The sequence below is a fragment of the Scyliorhinus canicula genome, chromosome 9 (assembly GCF_902713615.1).
Source record: "Scyliorhinus canicula chromosome 9, sScyCan1.1, whole genome shotgun sequence".
Classification (NCBI taxonomy): domain Eukaryota; kingdom Metazoa; phylum Chordata; class Chondrichthyes; order Carcharhiniformes; family Scyliorhinidae; genus Scyliorhinus; species Scyliorhinus canicula.
Genome location: NC_052154.1, coordinates 195,345,042 through 195,372,472, shown reverse-complemented (window position 1 = coordinate 195,372,472; position 27,431 = coordinate 195,345,042). Strand labels below are relative to the sequence as shown.

Sequence of the window (27,431 nt, the reverse complement as noted above, 5' to 3'; positions counted from 1 at the left end):
GCGGGTTTCTCTCACCCTGCGGCAGAGTGTCCACGCCGTCGTAAGCGCCTTCGCGTTTTACGACGGCGTGAACGGGCTGCTCCCAGGACTAATTCTGGCCCCTACAGGGGGGCCAGCACAGCACTGGAGTGGTTCATGCCGCTCCAGTTGTCGATCCTGGCGTGAACTGGGCGGTGCGGGATCTGTGCATGCGCAGTGGCGCCGGCGTTAACGCGTGCACGCGCGGTGGCCTCCCTCGACGTGCCAGCCCCGACGCAGGGCTATAGGGGCTGGCGTGAAGGAAATGAGTCCCCCAGCCAGAGAGGAAGGCCCGTCGATTGGTGGGCCCCGATCGCGGGCCAGGCCACATCGGAGGCCCCTCCCTGGGGTCGGAGACCCCCTCCCCCCCCCACCCCTCCCCCCCACACAGGCTGCCACCCGACCCTTCCACGTGAGTTCTCGCCGGCTGAGAGCAGGTTAGAACGGCGCCAGCGGGACTCCGCGTTTCCACGACGGCCGCTCAGCACAAGAATCGGCGGGCCGGCCACATAGAGCGGCCCGCAACTGGCGCCGCACCAACCACGCCGGAGCCAATGGCACCGCTTTGTGGGGTGGCATGGTCCCGGTGGCGGGGTTCTCCGGCCTGGCCCGGGGCTGAGAGAACCCCGCCCCAGATGTTTGCTATGACTGAGTTCATGGTCTAACATTTATATCTTGCATGTTACATATTACACACATAGAACATAGAACATAGAACATAGAACAGTACAGCACAGAACAGGCCCTTCGGCCCTCAATGTTGTGCCGAGCAATGATCACCCTACTCAAACCCACGTATCCACCCTATACCCGTAACCCAACAACCCACCCCCCACCCCCCCCCCCCCCCCCCCCCCCCCCCCCCCCCCCCCCCCCCCCCCCCCCACCCCACCCCACGCTCCAACCCATCCCTCTTCACCGAACTCTCAGAATAACCATCTGTTCCTTTCATCGTCATATTTTTTAAAATCTGGATTCCGCTTATATGCCACATGCCTCAGCTAGTCATTGTGATATAAACCATTTCTGCTTTTATATGATACTAAAATTGGCAAGTAAACATTTTTAGTAACCATCAAATGTGGAACTATGAACTATTCACTTGCCATAGATTCGTGCTGTACATATCCAATATCTTCGATTCCTTTTATATTGATAATATCAACACCTTTTTCCTCCATTTGTATCGGGCAATGCTTCTCATTTTGTAACATTCTGCGATTAATGAATGATTGTAGTTTCTTCCTGGATTTAGGCGGGACTGCAGTCTTCCTTGTCTCCTTCCCCTTGCTTGTATCTAAAAGAGGCAAGAAACAGTAAAATGTGGACATTTATAAATCCAACGCTTGTAACGTTTTGCTTGTATAATATGGTTCAATTTTTTAAATAAAAACCTTGATCTGAAAAATGCATTCACAGGTTACTCATTAGTTAAGTGCTGGTTAGGAAACAGTACTTGGGAGTAAACTTTTTATTTGATTATTATGATGACGCACGCACTGTAATTCACTCGAACTCCAAAAGGTATTGAAAATGATACAAAAAATAAACGTTGTGCATAAAATTGAAAGAATTTTATTTCTGAGCAGATTGGTAGCACAGTGGTTAGCACAGTTGCTTCACAGCACCAGGGTCCCAGGTTCGATTCCCGGCTTGGGTCATTGTCTGTGCGGAGTCTGCACGTCCTCCCTGTGTGTGCGTAGGTTTCCTCCCGGTGCTCCGGTTTCCTCCCACAGTTCAAAGATGTGCAGGTTAGGTGGCTTGGCCATGCTAAATTGTCCCTTAGTGTCCAGAAAGGTTAGGCGGGGTTACTGGGTTATGGGGATGGGGTGCAGCTGTGGGCTTAAGTGGATCTGTGCAGACTCGATGGGCCGAATGGCCTCCTTGTGCTACAGTGCTAGCCATGTGTGCTACCGTGCTTATCGAGGCAATTGGGAGATAGTGGGCGGTGTTCTCCGGGCTGGGACGGAGAATCGCCGGAGGGGGCGCGATTCACGCAACGCCAACCCCGTGCTGGTCCGGCGATTCTCCGTACGTGATGGGCCGCGTGCCCGCCGAGTTACGGCGAGTCCCCCCAGCGCCGTTCACATGTGGTTCTACCCGACGGGGCCTCGGCATTCATGTTGCGGGGGGCGGCCTGGTGGGGGGATCCAACCCCGGGGGGGGTCTCCACTGTGGCCTGGCCCATGACCGATCGGCAGGCGGGCTTCTCCTGCTGCGGGCCTATGTTCGTCCATGCCACGCCCCTGTAGCTCTCCGCCACGCTGCATCGGGGCCGGCGCGGAGAAGGCAACTAGCGTGCATGCGCGAATTCGCGCCGGCCGTTCTGATACCGGTATCGGCAGCTGGAGTTGCGTGAAGTGCTCCAGTGCCGTGCTGGCCTCCTGTGCAGCGTCAACACTTAACCTCAGGATCAGAGAATCCCGCCCAGTGTCTACTGAAGATTATTGTGTAAACTCTGCTCTTTATTATTGGATACCACAATGAATTTCATTGAAACATGCCCACAACAGCCTGTGTGTGAACAGTTGAATCCTATTATCTTTTTTCAAAGATTTCTTTCTCTTTGGAAGCAGGTGAACATTTCCTGTAGATAATTGAAATGAGGGAGGAGGGAGATTAAAAAGAAGTTTTCACCTTATTGTGACAAGAAAACTTAAACTTGTCGCTGTGCATTGTGAAAAGGTTTTGTCAGGGTAGAACATGTCATGTCCAGTCAGTGATCCAAACTATAAAAGACCAAAGGAAAGATGATGGCCAGGATTCTCTGAAATCGTAGCCAAGTGTTGACGCCGGCATCAAAATCGGCGCGAGCGACTCCGGCGTCAATGGACCTCTAGGCCCAAGCATTCACCCCTTCCTTGGGGGCTAGTACGGCGCTGGAGTGGTGTCCGCTGCTCTGGCGCTCGAAAGCCACGGCCTTCATGGCCAGCATGGGACCACGCATGCGTGCCATGGCCGACGCGGATTGGCGCATGGGCGTGGGTCGCCGTCTCCGCGCCGGCCCCCGGCCAACATGGCGGAGCCCAACAGGGACCTGGCGCGGAGGAACATAGGCTCCCCCTGGAATGAGCGCACACATCGACCAATAGGCCCCGATCACAGGCCAGGCCACCGTGGAACCCCCCCCCCCCGGAGTCGGATCCCCCCCCACCAGGTTGGCCCCCGTAGCCAGAATTCCGAGGTCTCTCCAGGTAGGACCATACGTAACCCACACCAGCGGGACTCGCAGGAACTCGGCAAGCTCTTGGCTAGCCGAGGCGCGCAGAATCGCCGGGGGGAGGGGGCGGTCACTTTGAACAGCCCCTGACTGGCGGGTCAGCGACCCCGTGGGTGCGTTTGGAAAGTTCCTCATCCTGTGACTCATTCATTATAAAGATAGATTGGAGACGTTAGGATGGTTTTTCTTGGAGAACGTAATATTGGGAGGATATTTGTTAGAACTATTCAAAATCATGAGTGGTCTGGACAGAGTAGATTGGGATAAACTATTCCCACCCATGAAATGATCAAGGATGAGAGGGCACAGGTTTAAAGTAATTGGTGAATGAAGCAAAGACGATCTGAGAGAGAAAGAAAGATCACACAGGTGTGGGTAAGGTCTGGAAAGCACTGCCCGAGATGGTCTAGGAGGCAGGGTCAACAAAAATATTCAAAAGGGAACCAGACTGTCAGCTGAAGAGGAAGAATGTGCAAGTTACAGGGAGAGGGTTGAAGGATGGAGGTGAATTAGAGGCAGTTCAGAGGGTTGAAGGATGGAGGTGCATTAGAGGCGGTTCAGAGGGTTGAAGGATGAAGGTGCATTAGAGGCGGTTCAGAGGGTTGAAGGATGGAGGTGCATTAGAGGCAGTTCAGAGGGTTGAAGGATGGAGGTGCATTAGAGGCAGTTCAGAGGGTTGAAGGATGGAGGTGCATTAGAGGCAGTTCAGAGGGTTGAAGGATGGAGGTGCATTAGAGGCAGTTCAGAGGGTTGAAGGATGGAGGTGCATTAGAGGCGGTTCAGAGCAGCTTCACTGGATTGATTCCAGAGATGAGGGCTTCGTCTTATGAAGAGAGATTGAGCAGTTTAGGATGATACTCTTGAGTTTTGAAGAACGAGAGGAGATCTAATTGAGGTATATAAGATGATAAAAGGTATGGATAAAGTAGACTTAGGTGCAAATTAGAATGAGAGGTCATAGTTTTAGGATAAGGGGTAGCAGATTTAAAATAGAAATGAGGAGAAATTACTTTTTTCAAATGGTTGTGAATGTGTGGAATTCGCTACCACAGAGTGCAGTGGATGCTGGGAAACTGATGTCAACTGAAGGAGTAGATGGACTGATTTTTAATGAGTAAAGCATTAAAGGGTTATGGAGAACTGGCAGGGAAGTGGAGTTGGGCGAGTTGCCAAGATTAGATCAGCCATGATCGTATTGAATGGCGGAATGGGCTCGAGGGGCTGAATTGCTTACTTATGATTCTAGTTCTAATGTTCTTATGTTCTTAAAGTGGAAGAATGGCACTGGGGTAATTGTTCAGTTGGAGAGCTGGACCGAGTGGCTTCATTCCATGCTGTAACAATCCTGCGATTCTGTAATTTCTTCACTTGGGGTTTGGGAATCTGGGGAATTCTCAGCACCGGATGGCGAAACATGTTCAGTGTTTGAGCATATTGAAGACTGAGATGGATAGTTTTTTGGACACAAGGCAATTGAGGTTTATGAGGGTCGAGCAGGAAAGTGGAGTTGATGTAGATGACCAGCCATGTAACTAGTAGAGTTGACCAGGGGGAACCGGTGGATGTGGTTTATTTAGATTTTCAGAAGGCATCCAACAAGGTCTCATACAGCAGATTACTATGCAAAGTTAAAGCGCACGTGATTGCGGGTAGTGTCTTGAGATGGATAGAAAGCTGGTTAGCAGACGGGAAGCAAAACGTTGGAATAAATGGGTCTTTTTCTGATTGGCAGGCAGTGACTAGTGGGGTACCGCAGGGATCTGTGCTAGGATCCCAACTGTTCACATTATATATTGATGATTTGGATAAGGGAACTAAATATATTATCTCCAAATTTACAGAAGATACAAAGTTGGGTGGGAGGGTGAGCTGTGAGGAGAATACAGAGATGCTTCAGCGGGATTTGGACAGGCTGAGTGAGTGGGCACATGCATGGCAGATGCAGTATAATGTGGATAAATGTGAGGTTATCCATTTTGGTAACAAAAATAGGAAGGCAGATTATTATTTGAATGGTTGTAAGTTGAGCGAGTTGGATACTCAGCGAGACCTTGGTGTCCCCATGCATCAGTCGCTGAAAGTAAGCACGCAGCAGGCAGTAAAGAACACAAATGCTATGTTGGCCTTCATTGGGAGAGGAGTTGAGTGTAGGAATAGGGATGTTTTACTGCAATTGTATAGGGCATTGGTGAGGCCACCCTGGAGTATTGTGTGCAGTTTTGGTGTCCTTATCTGAGGAAGGATGTTCTTGCTATGGAGGGAATGGAGTGAAGGTTTACCAGGCAGCACGGTAGCATTGTGGATAGCACAATTGCTTCACAGCTCCAGGGTCCCAGGTTCGAATCCGGCTTGGGTCACTGTCTGTGCGGTGTCTGCACATCCTCCCCATGTGTGCGTGGGTTTCCTCCGGGAGCTCCGGTTTCCTCCCACAGTCCAAAGATGTGCAGATTACAGGGCAGCATGGTGGCCTAGTGGTTAGCACAACCGCCTCACGGCACTGAGGTCCCAGGTTCGATCCCGGCTCTGGGTCACTGTCCGTGTGGAGTTTGCACATTCTCCCCGTGTCTGCGTGGGTTTCGCCCCCACAACCCAAAAATGTGCTGAGTAGGTGGATTGGCCACGCTAAATTGCCCCTTAATTGGAAAAAATAATTGGGTAATCTAAATTTATAAAAAAAAAGATGTGCAGGTTAGGTGGATTGGCCATGATAAATTGCCCTTCATGTCCAAAATTGCCATTAGTGTTGGGTGGGGTTACTGGGTTATGGGGATAGGGTGGAGGAGTTGACCTTGGGTCGGGTGCTCTTTCCAGGAGCTGGTGCAGACTCGATGGGCTGAATGGCCTCCTTCTGCACTGTAAATTATATGATAATCTATGATGGTGGGACTGTCATACGAGCAGAAACTAGAAGTGTGTTAGGATTATATTCATTGGAGTTCAGAAGAGTGAGATGGGAACTCATAGAAACTCACAAAATTCTAACAGGATTAGACAGGATAGATTCAGAAAGAATGTTCCCGATGGTGGGGGTGCCCAGAACTAGGGGTTTGAGGATAAGGGGAAACCATTTAGGACTGAGGTGAGGAGAAATTTCTTCACCCAGAGAGTGGTGAGTCTGTGGAATTGACTATCACAGAAAGTAGTTGAGCCCAAAACTCAACTACTGTTGAGTACTGCAGGGTACGCAGGGAGGGATAATTGTCATTCTCTTGCGCATGACTGTGTAATTGTGCTTCCATCCAAAGTCAGCACTAAGAAATATTTAGATTAATTTTGCAAAAAAAAAGCACTACTGTATCAAAGTGAATTTTTTATCAAATATTTTTATTTTATAGTAATTAGGTATCGCTGTTGGGGCTAAAGGGATCAAGGGATGTGGGGGCAAGTTGGGATCAGGATATTGAATTTGATGATCAGCCATAATCATAATGACTGGCGGAGCAGGCTCGAAGGGCTGAATGGCCTCCTCCTGCTCCTATTTTCTATATATCTTACTGAATGACAGAGCAGGATTGAGAGGCTGAATGACCTACCCCTGTTGCTATTTCTCACACTCTCATGTACTCTGATGAGTTAGTTTTAAATATCGATTTCCCGGGTATGTCATTTTCAAGTCACCCTCCATTCCAAAGCATGAATCTTTATGAGCTGTTATCCTGCGGGAAAGTGGCTTGAGTGGAGGAATGGAGCAGAAATCGGTCACAAGATCATCAGGATCTGAAACTCCCACTAGTTTCTGCAGTTTACTCTGGATACAATGATATATCCAGCAATGAAGTAGTCTGTGGTCCTCGCACAGTGGCCCAGTTCCAGTGCCTTTGCAATGGGAATATGCCTGACTTGCATTTAGCTGCTGAAGTAGCAGCCACAGCAAGATGTGATCGGAAGGTCACACGTATTCAAATTGATTGACAGAGTTTTTCCAATAAACTCAAGGATGCACGAGGTCAGATGCATTAATACAAGGTGGCAGAACAAAGGGACATAGCAATATGCTGAAACGGATTAAATTTAGGCAGAACGTTCTGTCTCATTGAGACGATCAGCATTAGAATACCTGACTAAAGGGAAAGGTGGAGGAAAATAGCTTAGGTCCATTCAAGAACAGGTTGGACAAGGATCTTGAAGAGAAACATAGCATCAGTTACAGAAGGATGATGGATTATACGCAACTGGCCTTGAGATTTTCTGTTTCTCTGTGTAACAGAATGATAGGCACAAGCTTGGGTCACATGATGGGATAGAAGAGCATGTTGCGGCAAATTCTGGGAAAGGGCTGCATGCAAAAATGTATTTTACAGGGCAGCAGTGTGCTTAATTCTGCCCCATGTGTTTAAATTTTTCTTTGGTAGAAAATTTTCTTTGCCCCTCTAAGTGTGTAATAACTTTGATACTGGTGCTTAATGTTGCATGTAATTGTTTTTGGCTTGTCCACTTATTTGATGTTCTGACCAGTGCCCGAGGTTTCCAAACGTTGCCCTGCAGTGATATATGGATGAAGGACAGTGAAGGTTAGAGTACGCTCTGCGGATAGAGAAAAAATATGCACATTCATTGGGAAGTCCTGGAAAAATTGCTGTCTAGAGATGTGAAAGAGGCACAGGGCAATATCGTGTATATGTCAGGCTGCAAATAACAATAAACAGCTGCCGGAGTAAATGACTGGATTTGTTGCAAAAATATATTCTTGACCATTACTTTAAATGGACGTGTACTGCATTCAGTATCAAATAACAGCAATAATTTACATTTTTATAGGATTCTTGAAGTAGGAAACTATCCCAGGGCACTTCATAAAAGCATCATCAGCCAAAAATGAACACCATGCCGCAGAAGGAGATTTTTATTTAAATTGTTCTTGGGATATGTTCTTTGCTGACAAGCCAATATATATCGCCCATTCCTAAATTCTCTTGAAATGGTGATAGTTACTCGCTGGCTTGAGCACCTGGAGTCCATGTACTGTAAGTACACCTCCAGTGCTGTTAGGGAGGCAGTGCTGAGATTTTGACCCAGCAATGGTAAAGGAGCAATGATGCAGTTCTACGTCAGGCTGGCATGTGATTTGGAGAGAAACTTGTACTTAGGGGTTCCAATGCCATTGTTATTCTGGGTGCTAGAGTTTGTGGGTTTTGAAGGTGCTGTCAAATGAGCCTTGACGAATTGCTACAGTGCATCTTGCAGATGGTACACACCGGTGCCACAATGCATTGGTGGTGGAGGGAGTGACTGTTTGAGGTGGTGAAACAGGGCTAAGAAAGCAGGCTGCTTTGTCCTGGGTGGCGAGTATTCTATCACACTCCTTTTTTAAAAAACATTTTCCAATTGCGGGGCAATTTAGCGTGGCCAATCCAACTACCCTGCACATCTTTAGGTTGCGAGGGTGAGACCATGCAGACATGGGGAGAATGTGCAAACTCCACATGGGCAGTAACCGGGGACCTTGGCGCCGTGAGACAGAAGTGCTAACCACTGTGCCACCCGTTCCCATCACACTCCTGAATTCTGTCTGGATGACGATGGGGGGAGGAGGTGAGTTACTTGCTTCAGAATCCATGACCTGCTCTGTAATGATATGAAGACAGACATGTAACTAAAGCAGGGCCGGCTCAAGGTACCGGCAACTCGGGCAGTCGCCCGGGGCGCCATGTGCTAGGGGCGCCGCGTAAAAGTCTCGGGTCCCGCGCATGCGCAGTTGGGCCGGTGCCAACCAGCGCATGCGCGGTGGCCGCCCTCCCTCAGGCCGCCCCGCACAAACATGGCGGAGGGCTCCAGGCTCGCCGGTGGTCACTCCGGCCCCCCCTCTCAGGTTCACTCCGCTTCCCCCCCCTCGGGCCCCCTCCGGCCGCCCCCCCCCCCTCCGGCCGCCCCCCCCTCCGGCCCCCTCCGGCCGCCCCCCCCCTCCGGCCGCCCCCCCCCTCCAGCCGCCCCCCCCTCCGGCCCCCTCTGCCCCCCCCCGGCCCCCTCCGGCCCCGCCCCCGGCCCCCTCCGCCCCCCCCCCCCGCCCCCCCGGCCCCGCCCCCCCCCCGGAAGGGCGCCGAAGTTCAGCTTGCCCGGGGCGCCAGCAACCCTAGGGCCGGCGCTGAACTAAAGCAGGTATTGTCAAACTCGGGGCTGGGTCATGGGCGGGTGTTAGAACGGTCGCGGAGTTGTCTGTCACGGCGCTCCCGATCGCGCAAATCTGTGCACAACAGCCGGCTGTTAATAACGCCGGGTGCAAGCGGCCTTCAAAATGGCCGCGAACATGTAAAATAAAATGAGGCCACACTGCACATGATGATCTGGTATGCATGCGCAGTGCGGCCGCTTTTTTTTAACTGGGGTGGTTTTATTCATTTTATTCATTTATTTTATTCATTAAAAAAAAATGTTTTTTACAAGTTCGGGGCGGGGGTTTATTTGATTAAATTTTACAGGAATAAAATGCAGAACTTTGGACAGATGGAGACTCCATACGTTCCGACACCGGAAGGCATCACCTTCATCCAACAGGTTCCATTGGAGGAGGGTGTATGAGGGCCAAAGGGACCCAAAACCATTTCCTCCATTTTTGTCAGCAGCAAACAGTGGGCGGGATTCCCGACCCCCCGAGATTCGGCGGGGCGGGAATCGCGCCGGTCAGCGGGCCCCCCGCGGTGATTCTCCGGCCCCTACTCCACCGGCGGGAATCAAAACACCTACCTGACCGGTGGAATTGGCGGTGCAGGTGGGCTCCGGGGTCCTGGGGGGGGGGCGGTACAATCTGAACCCGGGGGGTGCCCCCACGGTGTCCTGGCCCGCGATCGGGGCCCACCGATCGGCGGGTGGGCCTGTGCCGTGGGGGCACTCTTTTTCTCCACCTCCGCCGTGGTCTTCACCGTGGCCGAGGTGGAAGAGACCCCCTCCGCTGCGCATGCGCCGGTATGACATCAGCAGCCGCCGACGCTCTGGCGCATGCGCGGACTTACGCCGGCCGGTGAAGTCCTTTCGGCCCCGGTTGGCATGGCGCCAAAGGCCATTCACGCCAGCTGGCGGAGTGGGAACCACTCCGGCGCAGGCCTAGCGCCTCAATGTGAGGGCTTGGCCCCTAAAGGTGAGAATTCCGCACCTTTGGGGCGGCCTGACGCCAGAGTGGGTCACGGCACTCCGATACGCCGGGACCCCCCGCCCCGCCGGGTAGGGAAGAATCCCAGCCAAGGTAAGAGAAAAACAAGGGCATTTTGAAAAACTTGAGGATAGACAAGTCCCCCAGGCCTGACGGGATATATCCAAGGATTCTATGGGAAGCAATAGTTAAATTGCAGAGCCGTTGGCAATGATCTTTTCGTCCTCGCTGTCAACAGGGGTGGCACCTGTGGATTGGAGAGTGGTGAATGTCGTACCCCTGTTCAAAAAAGGGAATAGGGATAACCCTGGGAATTACAGGCCAGTTAGTCTTTCTTCGGTGGTAGGCAAAGTAATGGAAAGGGTACTGAGCGATAGGATTTCTGAGCATCTGGAAAGGCACTGCTTGATTAGGGATAGTCAGCACGTATTTGTGAGGGGTAGGTCTTGCCTCACAAGTCTTATTGAATTATTTGAGGAGGTGACCAAGCATGTGGATGAAGGTAAAGCAGTGGATGTAGTGTACATGGATTTTAGTGAGGCATTTGATAAGGTTCCCCATGGTAGTCTTATGCAGAAAGTAAGGAGGCATGGGATGGTGGGGGAATTTGGCCAGTTGGATAACGAACTGGCTAACCGATAGAAGACAGAGAGTGGTGGTGGATGGCAAATATTCAGCCTGGAGCCCAGTTACCAGTGGCGTACCGCAGGGATCAGTTCTGGGTCCTCTGCTGTTTGTGATTTTCATTAATGGCTTGGATGAGGGAGTTGAAGGGTGGGTCAGTAAATTTGCAGATGTTATGAAGATTGGTGGAGTTGTGGATAGTGAGGAGGGCTGTTGTCGGCTGCAAAGTGACATAGGATGCAGGGCTGGGCTGAGAAGTGGCAGATGGAGTTTAACCCTGAAAAGTGTGAGGTTGTCCATTTTGGAAGGACAAATATGAATGCGGAATACAGGGTTAACGGTAGGGCTCTTGGTAATGTGGAGGAGCAGAGAGATCTTGGGTCTATGTTCATAGATCTTTGAAAGTTGCCACTCAAGTGGATAGAGCTGTGCAGAAGGCCTATGGTGTGCCAGCGTTCATTAGCAGAGGGATTGAATTTAAGAGCCGTGAGGTGATGATGCAACTGTACAAAACCTTGGTAAGGCCACATTTGGAGTACTGTGTGCAGTTCTGGTCGCCTCATTTTAGGAAGGATGTGGAAGCTTTGGAAAAGTTGCAAAAGAGATTCACCAGGATGTTGCCTGGAATGGAGAGTAGGTCTTACGAGGAAAGGTTGAGGGTGCTAGGTGCTTTTCTCATTAGAACGGAGAAGGATGAGTGGTGACTTGATAGAGGTTTATAAGATGATCGGGGAATAGATAGAGTAGACAGTCAGATACTTTTTCCTCGGGTAGAACAAACCATTACAAGGGGACATAAATTTAAGGTGAATGGTGGAAGATATAGGGGGGGATGTCAGAGGTTGGTTCTTTACCCAGAGAGCAATGGGGGCATGGAATGCACTGCCTGTGGAAGTAGTTGAGTCGGAAACATTAGGCACCTTCAAGCAGCTATTGTACAGGTACATGGATTACGGTTGAATGCTGGGGTGTAGATTGATTTGTTCTTAATCTAGGACAAAAGTTCGGCACAACATCGTGGGCCGGCGTGGGTCGCGATGGTCGGCCGGCGTGGGTCTCGAAGGTTGGCCAATTGGTAAAAATGGGTACCCGGAAAAAAAAGTTTGAAGAACACTGAGCTAAAGGGTTAATCACAACACTTAGCTGTGACACTACCACTAGAGGGCACCACTAGATCCACTATGTAACTGAGCTCCCAGAAGCTCTAGCTCTCTTTCCATGCAGGAGTAATCAGATAGCAGCAGTGTAGTAGAGTAAGATCACAGCCTAAACACCACGTGTAGCTTTATAGAACATAGGACATAGAGAAATACAGCACAGAACAGGCCCTTCGATGTTGTGCCGAACTTTTGTCCTAGGTTAATCATAGAATTTTGGAGACTAAGGGCAATTTATCATGGCCATCCACCCAACCTGCACATCTTTGGACTGCATCTTCGATACAGTTTGTATAGTTACTTATCCTTACTTTATTGCTAGAGTTAGTTCAGTGGAGTGTCAACCTCTTTTATTAGTTTTATCGTTACTTAATAAATTCTTTCAGTTTACTTCGAAGACTCGAGTGTTCTCAACATCATCTACAGTTAGTAACGGCATATATTACTCAAAGTAATATAACATGGTAGCATGAGTGGCTATTGAATCTACCGAGTTAAATTTAGTGAGTACAGAGAGAAGAATAGACAGCTATTTGGCAACAGAAGCATCGCCTTCGGAACAAAACTTGATGATTCCTGGCACGATGGACAGACCACAATCTCCTCATCACCTCAGGGTCACCCGTAACCTTAATGTTAACAGCCAGTTGTTTGGACAACAATTCCAACTTTATTTAGAAGTGTCTGACTTAACAAGTGCGCCAGATGCTCGTAAAATTACTCTTTTATTGACTATGGCTGGTCCACACGCGATAGAGATCTACAACTGTTTTAACTACGCAGAAAGTCAAGATAAAACAAAATATGAGACCATCCTTGTTGAAGTTTGATAGCCACGGTAAAGTACCGACGAATGAAATATTTGAGCACTTCATCTTTAAAAAAAGGATGCAAGGGAAAGAGGAATATTTTAACAGCTTTTTCACTGACTTTAAACTGTTCGCTTAATCCTGCAATTTTGCTGCACTAAATGACTCAATGATTCGTGATCAAATAGTGTTTTGAATGTTTGATGAACACCTCAGAGAGAGATTACTTCGGCAAGAAGATTTGACCCTTGAAATCACTATTGAAATGTATTTTGGTGCATCAACAGTCCAAAAATCAGTACTTGCAGTATAAAATCGATGAAAGTGGCGCCAAAACCTGCCACAACGTCGAGTGTATCAAGGCAGTGTCACAATTGAAGAGGCTCCACGTTTCTGACGGCAGCCGTCTTGCACGCGCTCGCTCAGAAAAAATTGCGAGACGGCCAAGAACAGCTCTGTGCATGCACACAAACTCACGGTTGAAAACCCCACAGAGAACACATCACAAGCGAAATCAATCCATGCCATTGATTCCGACGCTGAATGGAACACAATGTTGGATGTAAGCAGATGCCAGATTAAATTCAAGCTGGACACAGATCCCCCGCTAACCTGCTTTCGAAGTTCGACTTCTCGAAGTTCAAGCAGGCTCCCAAACTCCTTCCTGCTGCCTGCAAACTTCAAGACAACAATGGCAACGCAATCTCATCATTGGGGTCATGCCATTTAGTAGTGTTCACCAAACACATAGAGACGAGGCTAAGTTTTGAGATTGTCCGATCAGACAAGTCATCGCTCTTAGGTGCAAAAGCCTGCAAGCAGCTGAACCTTATTCAAATGATTTACACATTGGCGTCATCTTATCAAGCTATTCAGAGCAGAATTGAAGGAATACTGGATCAATACCCAGATGTCTTCAGCAGATTGGGCAGATTTCCATTTGAGTACAAAATTTTGCCGCGTGCTGATGCAAAACCTGTAGCTCACCCACCAAAGAGGGTCCCTGCTCCACTGAGGGAACGGTTAAAATCAGAGCTCGCAAGTCTACTGAAAAAAGGCATCATCTCCAAAGTCACAGAACCGACCGACTGGGTCAGTTCAATGGTGTGCTTAAAAAAGCCTTTGGGTGATTTAAGAAACTGCATAGACCCTAAGGACATAAGCAAGAACACGGGGCTGTCATGATATGCAAACATGCAACCAATGAACACTCAGAATAGGACACAACCAATGGGCAGTCAGGATACTCAGAGGTGGCATCACCACAAGGGGGCATGACATAAACACTATAAAAGGGATGAGGCACTCACACCCTGCCTCTTTCCACAGACAGACATCTAGAGAGTTAGACAGGGTTGATCAGCAGCATCATACCCCAGCACGTGGCTTAGAGCGAGCTGGTACAGTTAGACTGAGTTACTACAGTTAGATTAGCAGAGTCAAACTCATTTGAGAACTGTGTTAATAGTTCAATAAGCACGTTGAACTCATTTCAGAGTCTGGAGCATCCTTTAGTTAAGACTGCATCAAGTAGCAGCCTGTGTTATCCGAAGCAGCAGAACACAACATGATACCAGGAGTGACTGTTCAGTCTATTTAGTTCAACTCAGCAAGATCCGTGACAACCAGCTACTGAATACAGACACAATGGACAAGATTCAGGCTCCTCATCAGCTCAGGACCACCGGCAATCTTAGTGGCAACTGGCGATCATTCAAGCAGAAATTTCAACTATACATGGAAGCATCCGACCTCAATGGCGCGACCGATGCGTGGAAGATAGCTCATCTACTCACCACTGCGGGTGACCATGCGATAGAGATCTTCAACTCCTTTCACTTTCCCGAAGGGCAGGTCAAAACGAAGTACCAAACCATCCTGAACAAATTCAACAGCCACTGCGAGGTGGACACCAACAAAATCTTCGAGCGCTACATCTTCAAACAGAGGATGCAAGGTAAAGACGAATCCTTCAACTCCTATCTAACTAACCTGAGACAGCTAGCGCAATCCTGCAACTTCGGTGACAGCACTGACTTCATGATCAGAGACCAAATCGTTTTTGGAGTCCACTCTGATCCTCTGTGAGTGCAATCATTGAAAATTAAGGACACGACCCTGCCAGTCGCGATTGGAATGTGTACTGTGCATGAGCACTCTAAAAATCGCTATTCGCAGTACAAAACGGCAGAAAATGAAAAACAAGCCTCCCACGAGGTGCAGAGTGTTCAGGCCATCGCCCGGATGCAATGCCTCCACATTGATGCTCTTCCTGGGGCCTGCGCATGCGCAATGCGATCGGAACACGAAGCGGCCAAAAACCGCACTGCGCAGGTGCAGACGTCCGAGAACCGCACAGCGCATGCGCAACGACGCACTGTGCGTCCGACATCATGACGTGTGCGAACTGCTGCACCGCTCATTTTAGAAAAAACTGCCCTGCAAGAGGCAAACGCTGTTTAAACTGTGGGAAACCAAACTACTATCCAGCCCTGTGCCGATCTGAGCCAGCGCTCCCAATTCCGACGACGGCGCGTCAGAAGTGTGCAACACCGAATACATGACTCTGATCCAGGCAGTGCGATGGATCCAGATGATGAATACCTGGACAACACTTACCGAGTGGGCATTATTACGAAGTGTGAATATGCCACACTGCGAACATTGTGAGTTCAATTAATCCTGGTCGTGGATTCCGATGATGAATGGCATGCAATGATGAAGGTTAACCACTGCCCTATCCAGTTCAAACTGGACTCAGGTGCCACCCCCAACCTGATTTCGAAGTGGACTTCAAGAGAATCAAGAAGCCCCCCACAATCCTTCCAGCTGCCTGCAAACTCATAGTCTACAATGGAAACGAAAGGCCCTGGGGTCCTGCCATCTGCAGGTGGCCAGACGACACACACAAGCAAGCTTACACTTCGAGACTTTTAAATCAGACAGGGCGTCCCTGCTAGGTGCGCACGCCTGCAAGCAACTGAACCTCATTCAAAGGGTCTACCCCACGACGCTGTCCCATTCGGATCTTCAGGCCAGCATCGACGACATCCTAACCCAGTACCCAGATGTATTTAGCGGGATGGGCACGCTGCCGTACGAGTACAAGATTCTACTGCAGCCTGATGCCGCAGATTCTGCTACAACCGAATGCCATTTGGCATCATCTCGGCATCAGAGATTTTCCATCGCATCATGGAACAGATGATTGACGGAATAGAAGGGGTTTGTGTCTACATTGACGATATCATAATCCGGTCCACTACCCCTGAAGAACATGTGTCGTGACTCAAGAAAGTATTCCGACACAGGGCCCAGTGCTGTTTTGGGACATCCAAGCTGAAGTTCTTGGCCGATCAGATTTCGCAACACGGTGTGCGCCCGGACACAGACAAAATTAAAGCCATCGGGGCAATGAAAGTCCACGAGGACAGGAAGGCAGCACTATGCTTCCTGGGAATGGTCAATTTCCTTGGTAAGTTCATCCTGAATTTGGCCACACACACCACGGTCCTACGCAACCTGGTGAAAAAATCAACCGCCTATGAGTGGATGGTGGAGCACCGAACGGAATGGCTGGAGCTGAAAGCCAAGCTCACCACTGTATCCGTCCTTGCATTCTTTGACCCAGACCGAGAGACCAAGATATCCACAGATGCGAGTCAGGATGGCATTGGGGGGGTGTTGCTTCAAAGAGACGACACGTCATTCTGGGTACCAGTAGCATAAACTCATGGGCAATGACACCCACTGAGACCAGATATGCTCAGATTGAGAAGGAGTGTTTAGGTCTTCTCACCGGCATCCTCAAATTTCATGATTATGTCTAAGGCTTGCCAACATTTACTGTTGAGGTGGATCATAGGCCTCTGGTCCACATCATCCAAAAGGACCTGAATGACACGATGCCTCGTTTGCAGAGAATTCTGCTCAAACTCCGGAGGTATGATTTCAATTTGGTGTACACATCTGGCAAGGAGCTCATCATCGCCGATGCATTGTCCCGCTCCATCAACTCACCCAGTGAACCACTGGAAATATCTATCACATTGAATTGCAGGTACAACTGTGTGTAAGCACTCTCCCAGCAACAGATGACAAGATAATTCTCATCCAACAAGAGATGACCAAAGACCCCCTGTTGCAGCGAGTTATCCACAACCTCAGCAATGGCTGGCAGAAAGGGCAATGCCCTCTATTCTACAACGTCAAGGACAACCTGACGCTGACCGACGGCATCCTGCTCAAGCTGGGCAGGATAGTCATCCCGCTACGTCTCCAGAGCATGGTGCTGCGGCAGATTCATGAGGGACACCTGGGCGTAGAAAAGTGCAGACGCAGGGCCCGGCAAGCTGTCTACTGGCCCGGCATCAACCAGGACATCACGGACATGGTCCTGAACTGCGAAATCTGTCAGAGGTTCTAACCAGCGCAGAGCAAGGAGACGGTACAACTACATGACCTAGAGACCTCTCCGTGGTTGGAATTATGCCATGTGAATGGTCGCGACTATATCTTAATCATCGATTACTTTTCGAACTATCCCTCCAATCATCCGGTACTACTCCAGTGGAGAGTGAGGATGCAAAGGTCATTGCCAACAGCACAGCAATCTCCTCCCTCGCTTCCCGTAGTAACCTTGGGTATATCCCGTCAGGCCCAGGGGACTTATCTATCCTGATGCTTTTCAAAATTTCCAGCACATCCTCCTTCTTAATATCAACCTGTTCGAGTCTATTAACCTGGTTCACACTGTTTTCATGAGCAACAAGATCCCTCTCTCCAATGAATACTGAAGCAAAATATTCATTTAAGGCCTCCCCTACTTCCTCAGACTCTAGGCGCAAGTTCCTTCCACTATCCCTGATCGGCCCTACTCTCACTCTGATCATCCTCTTATTTCTCACATAAGTGTAGAACGCCTTGGGTTTTTCCCTAATCCTTCCCACCAGGGCTTTTTCATGCCCCCTTCCAGCTCTCTTAAGTCCATTTTTGAGTTCCTTCCTGGCTACCTTGTAACCCTCTAGAGTTGTGCCAGATCTTTGCTTCCTCAACCTTACGTAAGCTTCCTTCTTCCTCTTGACTAGAAGTTCCACTTCTCTTGTCATCCAAGGCTCCTTCACCTGACCATTCCTTCCTCGTCTCAGTGGGACAAAACCATTCAGCACTTCAGCAAGTGCTCCTTAAACAACCCCACATTACTGTTCATTTCCCCAAGCTCCTCAGCTCCTGTCTAATAGCAGTATAATTTCCCCTCCCCCAATTAAATACCTTCCCATACTGTCTGTTCCTATCCCTCTCCATGACTATGGTAAAGGTCAAGGAGTTGTGGTCACTGTCACCGAAATGCTCTCCCACCGAGACATCTGACACCTGGCCTGGTTCGTTGCCGAGCACCAAGTCTAATATGGCCTCCCCCCTCGTTGGCCTATCTACATATTGAGTCAGGAATCCTTCCTGTACACACCTGACAAAATGTGCTCCATCCAAACCATTTCACTAAGGAGGTTCCAGTCAATATTAGGGATGTTGAAGTCACCCATGACAACAACTCTGATACTTCTGCACTTTTGCAAGATCTGCCGCCCAATCTGTTCCTCTATCTCTCTGCTGCTATTGGGGGGTCTATAGAAAACTCCCAATAAAGTGACAGCTCCTTTCTTGTTTCTGACTTCCGCCCATACTGACTCAGTAGACAAACCCTCCTCAGCTACCTCCTTTTCTGCAGCTGTGGTGCACCCCCTAATTAACAGTGCCACTCCCCCTCCACTTTTACCTCCCTCCCTATTCTTCTGAAAACATCTAAACCTCGGAACATCTAACAACCATTCCTGCCCCAGTGAAATCCATGTCTCTGTAATGGCCACAACATTGTAGCTCCAAGTACTGATCCATGCTCTAAGTTCATATCCTCTATTCCTGACAGTCCTTGCATTGAAACAGACAGACTTTAACCCATTCCACTGAGTGTAAATTTGCCCGATCAACTGTCTATCCTTCCTCACAGACTTGCTGCATACTAGTTCTGCCTGTTCAACAGCCACCCTATCCTCTGATCCATAGTTCTGGTTCCCATACCCCTGCCAAATTAGGGTCTTGTTCTTACCAGGTTGGGGGGATGTGTGTTAATTGTTGGGGGAGGGGGTCCTTTTTGTCCTTTATTCTCCTTTGTTTTTGTTGGGGGGTGGGTTGTGTAATTTAGCTCGTTGTACTCTTTTATTGTTTTACTATTGCTGTTTCTATTTTTGTACTTAATAAACTGAAAAAGGTTAATACAAATATAGTTTTTAAAGATTTAGGCCGATGATGTTGGGGAGGATGGGTCTGAGGTCAGAAGAGGTTACAAACTTCAAGCATTTCAATTGCTTTAACAACCTGCGCTGTTCAAATTATCGGTTGCATAGTCAGGTAAATAGCTTTGTTCAGCAATCCAAGTCCAAGCCTTGTCTTTTTCATTTGGGTGAAGCAATGTATTCACTCAGTCCTGTCACCTGAGAAATGATGGCACTGCAGCCCTGGCAGGACAGAAAGCACCTTGCATGGAGCTCCTTTAACTTACAAAAACATCCCAGGGCACTTGGCAGCAGAGTGAGGAAAACAGATGACAAACCAAAGAGTGATGATGAAGGGCGAACAAAGAATTGATCAGAGAGGTGAGTTTGAAAGGCAACAGCATGCAACTAGGGGAGGTGCTTGCATTGTGGTATTGCCACTGCACTAGTAACCCAGAGACCCAGGGTAATGCTCTGGGGACCCCGGTTCGAATCCCACCTCGGCAGGTGGTGGAATTTAATCTCAATAAAATATCTGGAATTAAAAGTCTAATGATGACCATGAAACCATTGTTGATTGTTTTTAAAAACCCATCTGGTTCACTAATGGCCTTTCGGGAAGGAAATCCTCACCTGGTCTGGCCTGGATGTGACTCCAGATCCAAAGCAATGTGGTTGACTTGGAATTGCTTAGCAAGCCACTCAGTTATACTGAGAACCAACAAGAGGGAAAAACATACTTGACCTCATCATCATCAACCTGCCTGCTGGCATTATTGGTAGAAGTGACCACCACAGAGTCCTTGTGGAGACAATGTCCCATCTTCACATTAAAGATACCCTCCATCATCATGCTAAATGGGATAGACTTCAAACAGATCTAGAAACTCAAGACTGGGCATCCACGAGGCGCTGTGGGCCATCAGCAGCAAAATTGTCCTCAGCTACAATCTTCAACCTCATCCCCAGGTATATACCCCACTCTACCATTACCAGAAAACCAGGGGACAAGTGCAGGAGAGCATTGAAAAGTATTGTTCTGCGTACAGTCCAGACAGATCGGTCCATACTTGAAAAACATCACACATACGATAGAGAAGATGTGTGTAGAGATCAGCTCAGTCCATAAGAGGGTCGTTCAGGACTCTGGTAACAGCGGGGAAGAAGCTGTTTTTATGGTGGACAACTAAACAACTCACTGGAGGAGGAGGCTTTGCAAATATCCCAATCCTCAATGATGGAGAAGCCAAGCACATCTATTCAAAAGACAAGGCTGAAGCACTTGCAACAATCTTAAGCCAGAAGTGCCGAGTGGATGATCCAGCAGCACAGATGTCAGTCTTCAGCCAATACGATTCACTCCACATGATAGCAAGAAACAGCTGAAGACACTGGATACTGCAAAGGTTATGGACTCTGACAATATTCCACAAATAGTACTGAAGACTTGTGCTCCAGAACTTGCCGCACCCCTAGCCAAGCCGTTCCAGTACAGCGACAACACTGGCATCTACCCGGCAATGTGGAAAATTGCCCAGATGTTTCCTGTACACAAAAAACAGGACAAATCCAACCCAGCCTATTGCCGCCTGTCAGTTTACGCTCCATCATCAGCAAAGTGATGGAAGGAGTCATCGACAGTGTTAACAAGTGGCACGGAACTGCTCATGGACACTCAGTTTAGGTACGGCCAGGGGGCTGGATTGTCCATTTCAAGGACTATGTCCCCACACAATCGTAAAAACTGTGGCCTTTCATGCCCTGCCTGGGTCTCACCCCGACAAATCAAAGATGTGCAGAGCAGGTGGATTGGCCATGCTAAGTTGCCCCTTAATTGGAAAATAAAATGACTTGGATACTTTAAATTTATTAAGAAAAGATGATGGGCACAATCTTCCAATAGGGAACAAAGTCTCCGAGTGAGAGCGTTTAGCTGTGTGTTTCCCTGGACTCACAGTGCCGAGAAACACATGACTATTCAACGGGGCCTGAACGGGGAACACGCGACCGAGGCCGCATATCGGCCCGCATTGTACATTGGGGAAATTCGCTCACCGGAATCCCCATTGTCCTGAGTTCGGGACGCTTTTAAAAACGGCACCCCGATCTCCGAGGCCCCCCAAAAAATCCCCGACCAACCCCCCCCCCCACCCCCACCCCAAACGCAACATAGGAGAGGGTCCACGGCCCAGCCCATGGCCCACCACACCCCCCCCCCCCTCCACAAGCAACACCAGCCCGATCACGCGTGCATACAAAATGCAGCCTGGCAGTGTCAACCTTGGCAGTGCCCCTTCCAGCTGGCAGTTCCATCTGGGCACCTTAGCAGTGCCAGGGTGGCACCCAGATGGCACTGCCATGGTGCCAGACTGATAGTGCCAGAGTACCCAGGTGGCACCAGAAGTGCCAGGGCACCACTCTGCCCAAAGGACATGCAGCTGGGGACCTCCAATCCCCATGGGGACCCAATGAGTGCTGTTCCGTCTGGACCCCCGTTTGTGGAGACCAACACCAAATGGCCCTTGCCCGAGGTCCCTGAGCCAAATGCCAAAGCCTCAGGGATCTGCACATTAGAGTAAGGCTTACTCTAATATGCAGATTTGCTAAAGAGTGACCCCGCCAATTGTGGACAGGACTCCGCTTGCGACGTCTCGCGCGGTTGCGCCGAATCTCGCGAGGCATTGCGAGCTGGGTGGATGCCGAGAGTGGGGTCTCCCGGCTTACACCGGCTACGCTGCGCTGAGGCGAGCTGCTTTCCAGGCGCAGCGTAGCCGGACTATCGTGCCTGATGAAGCAATCCATGTCCTGGACAACATCCAGGCTTGGGCTGACAAGTGGCAAGTTACATTTGTACCACACAAGTGCCAGGCAATGACCATGTCTTACAAGAGATGATCTAACCATCGCCCGTTGACATTCAATGGCAATGGGTAAAATGTAGGATTCTTGGAAGTGTGGAGGAACAGAGGGATCTTGGGGTCCACGTGCATAGATCCCTCAAAGTTGCCATCCAGGTTGATAGGGTTGTTAAGAAGGCGCATGGTGTGTTGGCTTTCATTAACGGGGGATTGAGTTTAAGAGCCGCGAGGTTTTGCTGCAGCTTTATAAAATCCTGGTTCGACCAGACTTGGAATATTGTGTCCAGTTCTGGTCGCCTCATTATAGGAAGGATGTGGATGCCTTGGACATGGTACAGAGGAGATTTACCAGGATGCTGCCTGGACTGGAGGGCATGTTTTATGAAGAAAGGTTGAGGGAGCTAGGGCTTTTCTCACTGGAGCGAAGAAGGCAGGGAGGTGACTTGATAGAGGTGTACAAGGTGATGAGAGGCATGGATAGAGTGGGTAGCCAGAGACTTTTCCCCAGGGCGGAAATGGCTGTCACGAGGGGCATAATTTTAAGGTGGTTGAAGAAAGGTAGAGGGAAGATGTCAGAGGTAGGTTCTTTACACAGAGAGTGATGGGTGCATGGAATGCACTGCCAGCAGAGGTGGTGGAGTCAGAGTCATTAGGGACATTTAAGCGACTCTTAGGCAGACACATGGGCAGCAGTAAATTGAAGGGGTGTAGGTTAGCTTGATCTTAGATGAGGACAAGTGGTTGGCACACCGTGGGCCGAATGGCCTGTACTGTGCTGTACTGTTCTATGTTCTATTACCATTGCTGAATTCCCTACTATCAACGTCCTGGGGGTTACCATTGATCAGAAACTGAACTGGACCCAGCCATATTAATACTGTGGCTATCAGAGCAGGTCAAAGGCTAGGAATCCTACAGCGAGTAACTCACCCCCTGACACGCCGCCCCCCCTCCCCCCCCAATGCATGTCCACCATCTACAAGGCACAAGTCAGGAGTGTGATGGATGAGTGCTGCTCCAACAACACTCAAGAAGCTCAACACCATCCAGGGCAAAGCAGCCCACTTGATTGCTCCTCCTTCCACAAACATTCAATCCCTCCACCACCGACGCACAGTGGCAGCCGTGTGTACCATCTACAAGATGCACTGCAGGAACTCACCGAGGTTCCTTAGGCAGCACCTTTCAAACTCACGACCACTACCATCTAAATGGACAAGAGCAGCAGGTACCTGGGAGCCCTACCACCTGGAGGTTCCCCTCCAAGTCACTCACCACCCTGACTTGGAAATATATCGGCCGTTCCTTCACTGTTGCTGGGTCAACATCCCTCCCTTCCGAATAGCACAGTGGGTGTACCTACACCTCAGGAACTGCAGCGGTTAAAGAAGGCAGCTCACCACCACCTTCTGAACGGCAACTAGGGATGGGGGATAAATACTGGCCTAACCAGTGACACCCACACCCTGTAAAATTAATTTAGAATAAATAATGTTTGAAGAGGTGTAACAGAATGAGCGTATCATATGACTGTTTATGTTATATATTAATGATTTGGACGTGAACATGGGGAGGATGATTGAGAAATTTGCAGACGACACAAAGTTGGCCGAGTGGTGAGACAGTGCAGAGGATAGCTACAACCTCCAGAATTATATAGATGGATTGATGGAGCGACAAATGGAATTTAACACAGAGAAGTGTGAGGTCATGCATTTAGGGAGGTCAAACAGTTGTAGGGAGTACACAATACATGGGAATATAATAAAATGTGTAGGTTTTGGGGGCGATTCAACTAATTGGGAACAAAGACCCATAGCGAGCGCATTTAGCCGTGTGTTTCCCGACACTCGCAGCGACTCGCATTGTGGAGTCTCAGTAGGGAATGCACAGACAAGGTCACACATAGCCACATTTTGCATAGTGGGGCCCTGCTCACCAGAACTCCCCAGTGTAGTGAGAGATGGTGCCCCGATCTCCGAGACCCGCAAAGCGACCCCACCAGCCCAAACACAGTATGGGACAGTCCCTGACCCTCTCTCCGCGCACCCACCAACACTCAGGCAGGGCAACTCCGGCACAATCGCAACGTGCAAAAAATGCCAGCTTGGCAGTGCCAGAGCCAGCTGCAGTGCCATCTGTGAACCTTGGCAGTGCCAGGTTGCCCAGGTGGCAAAAGGGCACCACCATGCTCAAAGGGCATGCAGGACCCCCACAATTGCTGTTCCGTCTGGTCCCTGTTTGTGGAGACCAGTACCAAACAGCGCTCCCCTGAGATCTCCGAGGCAAAGAGAATGAATCCCAAGGCCTCAGGTACCTCAGGAATCTGCACATCACAGTGGGACTAGCTGTCTCACTTTAATATCCACATTTGCCAAAAGGTGATCCCACCAACAATGGGTGGGGTTTATATTGCAATGTCTCGCGAGATCACATTAGATCATATTAGATCTCACGAGTTGTTGCGAGCCAGGGTCTCCTGGCTTTTATCGACCATGCCGTGCCGAGCTCCTTTTCTGGCACAGTGTGGCCTTGGAGTGCACCCAAAGTGAGGGATCTTGATGACAGGTACACAATTCCCTAAAGGCAGCAGTTCAAGTAGACAAGGTTGTAAAGAAAGCTTATGGAATGCTCGACTTCATTGGCAGAGCTATATAATATAAAAGAAGGGATATAATGTTGGAATTGTATAAAACACTGGTGAGGCCACAGCTGGAGTATTGTGTGCAATTCTGGTCACCACATTACAGGAAGGACGTTATTGCTCTGGAGAAGAGTGCAGAGGAGATTTACAAAAATGTTGCCAGGGCTAGAATAGTTTAGCTACGAGGAGAGATTAGATAGGTTGTGGTTATTTTCCTTGGAACATAGAAGGCTGAGGGGTGACTTAATTGAGGTGCACAAAATTCTGAGGGGAAGAGATAGGGTGGACAGGATAAAATGGTTTCCCTTGGTGGAGAATTCTAGATAAGGTGCATGGCAGAAGATGTAGAGGGGACATTAGGAAGAACGTTTTTACGCAGAGGGTAGAGGGAGTCTGGAATTCACTGCCCAAGTTGGTGGTGGAGGCAGAGACCCTAAACTCTTTTATAAAATACCTGGATCTGCACCTTAAGGGCTGGAAGCTACAGGGCAATGGACCGGGTGGAGGAAGGTAGAATTAGAAAGGGCACCTGGGTGTCCTCGGGCTGGCATGAGCAAGATGGGCTGAATGGCCTCCTTCTTGTGGTAATCTTTGTGTTGCTAATTTTAGGCTGGTTGGCGTAGTGTTCACAAAGACCACAAATAGCTTTTAAATTGAACAGAATTTATTAACACTACTTAATTGGATTCAACACTTACTCCTATATAATTGATGTGGAGATGCCAGCATTGGACTGGGATGAGCACAGTAAAAGTCTTACAACACCAGGTTAAATTCCAACACTTCAGCAGTCAAGGGCATTCAGCCTCTGATCTCCGGGTAAGCGTTCTCCAAGGCGGCCTTCAGGACGCGCGACAACGCAGAATCGCCGAGCAGAAACTTATAGACAAGTTCCGCACACGAGTACGGCCTCAACCAGGACCTGGGATTCATGTCGCATTACATTCACCCTCCACCATCTGGCCTGGGCTTGCGAAATTCTACCAACTGTCCTGATTTGAGACAATTCACACCTCTTTAACCTGGGGTTACCCCTATCTCTGGATCTGTAAAGACTGAATTACCTGCAAATGCTCGCATCCTAAGCATTGTCTGGCATCTTTGAATTTGTCTATATATATGTTTCTGGAACATACCTCTTCATTCACCTGAGGAAGGAGCAGTGCTCTGAAAGCTAGTGTTTGAAACAAACCTGTTGGACTTTAACCTGGTGTTGTAAGACTTTTACTGTCCTATATAATTCACAGTTGATAATAAACATAATCTACAGTCATCTACTACAAGTCTCTACACTGCTACATTAAATATGATCTATTTTCCCTTCAGTCTGTCCTCCAGTTTTCCTCTGAACCTCTCACCCACAAGGCTTAGCATCGATGTCTTATATAGTTGTACATCTATCTCCCTCTGGTGGTTGATTTAGACATTACACTAACCCTTGCAGTTCCTTACATTTATGATAATGTCACACTTCTGTGCGGTAACTTTTCTATAATTCTATGAATGGATAGTGTTCAATGAGAATCGCGTCAAATGAAGCAAGATTTGGAGGTTGGATGCATGGTAGTGTTTGTAGTTGGATTGTATACTTGACCATCAGCAAGTGAAGCAGGCCTCAATGAGAGACACACTGAACTGGCTGGTTGTCTGAGATGCCGTCACACAATATATCCAACCTGACTAGCGATTACTACAAGAAAGAGTAAACCAAAATGAGCATCCTCTACCCTCTGCTGTGCCCAGCCAACATCAACATGAATTGCTCTGGTTTGATGCAAGGTCAACAAAGGAAAGGTGGATATTTGCTTTTTAGTGCATATATTTAAAATTGTTACTAAAAGAATGGGAAGCGAGGTTAGGAAAAATACACTTACAGAGGGGTTGCTTGAGCATGGAATGCTTTGCCACAGCTACTGATTGGGGCAGATTGCATTACATCTTGTAAGGAAAAATTGGAATAATATTTCAAGCAGAAAAAGATACAAAGTTATGGAGAGAAAATGAGACACTGGAATCTCTTTCCCAATGCACATGTAAAGATACAATTCGCTAAATACCCTCTTTCCCTGATATTTGATTCCATAGTTTGATATGTTTTAAAGGTTGCGTCTGATATATTGTCATAATATTTCAGTATATTTGGTTTCCCTCTTTTGATATGCATGTCATTGATTCAATGTTCAATATTTTTGGCCTTTACACAAATTGGAACACGTGAGTCAGAAATCGGTGCATCTGAGGGGAAGGAGGATAGGACTAATTTAAAATGCTACAGGTTAGTAGAGTGGACTAAAGTCAATGCTGGAGTTGCATGTATATTTAAGGCAATAAGGTAAAAGCTTTATAATAATAATAATGTTTATTATTCTCACAAATAGGCTTACATTAACATTGCAGTGAGGTCACTGTGAAAAGCCCCTAGTTGCCACACTCCAGCGTCTGTTCGGGTACACTGAGGGATGTCCAATTTACCTAACAAGCACAACTTTCGGGACTTGTGGGAGGAAACCGGAGCACCCGGAGGAAGCCCATGCAGACATGGGAATATCGTGCATACTCCGCACAGACAGTGACCCAAGCTGGGAATCGAACCTGGGCCTTGGCGCTGCGATGCAACAGTGCTAACCACTGTGCTACCGTGCCGCCTACTGTGCTATGTTTATTTGTATGAGGAATTAACGACATCATTTCCAGGTGGTAATGGGGCATCAAAATTTATTAAATACTGCAGGGCAATGAAAGCTA

At 48.7% G+C, this 27,431-nt stretch overlaps 1 protein-coding gene across 1 annotated transcript in view; it reads right to left on the bottom strand.

Moving 5' to 3' along the window:
• ano1a (anoctamin 1, calcium activated chloride channel a) overlaps nucleotides 1-27,431 on the bottom strand; it is a 290,522-nt gene that overhangs the window by 248,735 nt on the left and 14,356 nt on the right. Inside the window, exon 2 of the mRNA XM_038808410.1 lies at nucleotides 1,125-1,315. Within this exon, the coding sequence (XP_038664338.1) occupies nucleotides 1,125-1,315 (191 nt within the window). The remainder of the gene's footprint in view (nucleotides 1-1,124; nucleotides 1,316-27,431) is intronic.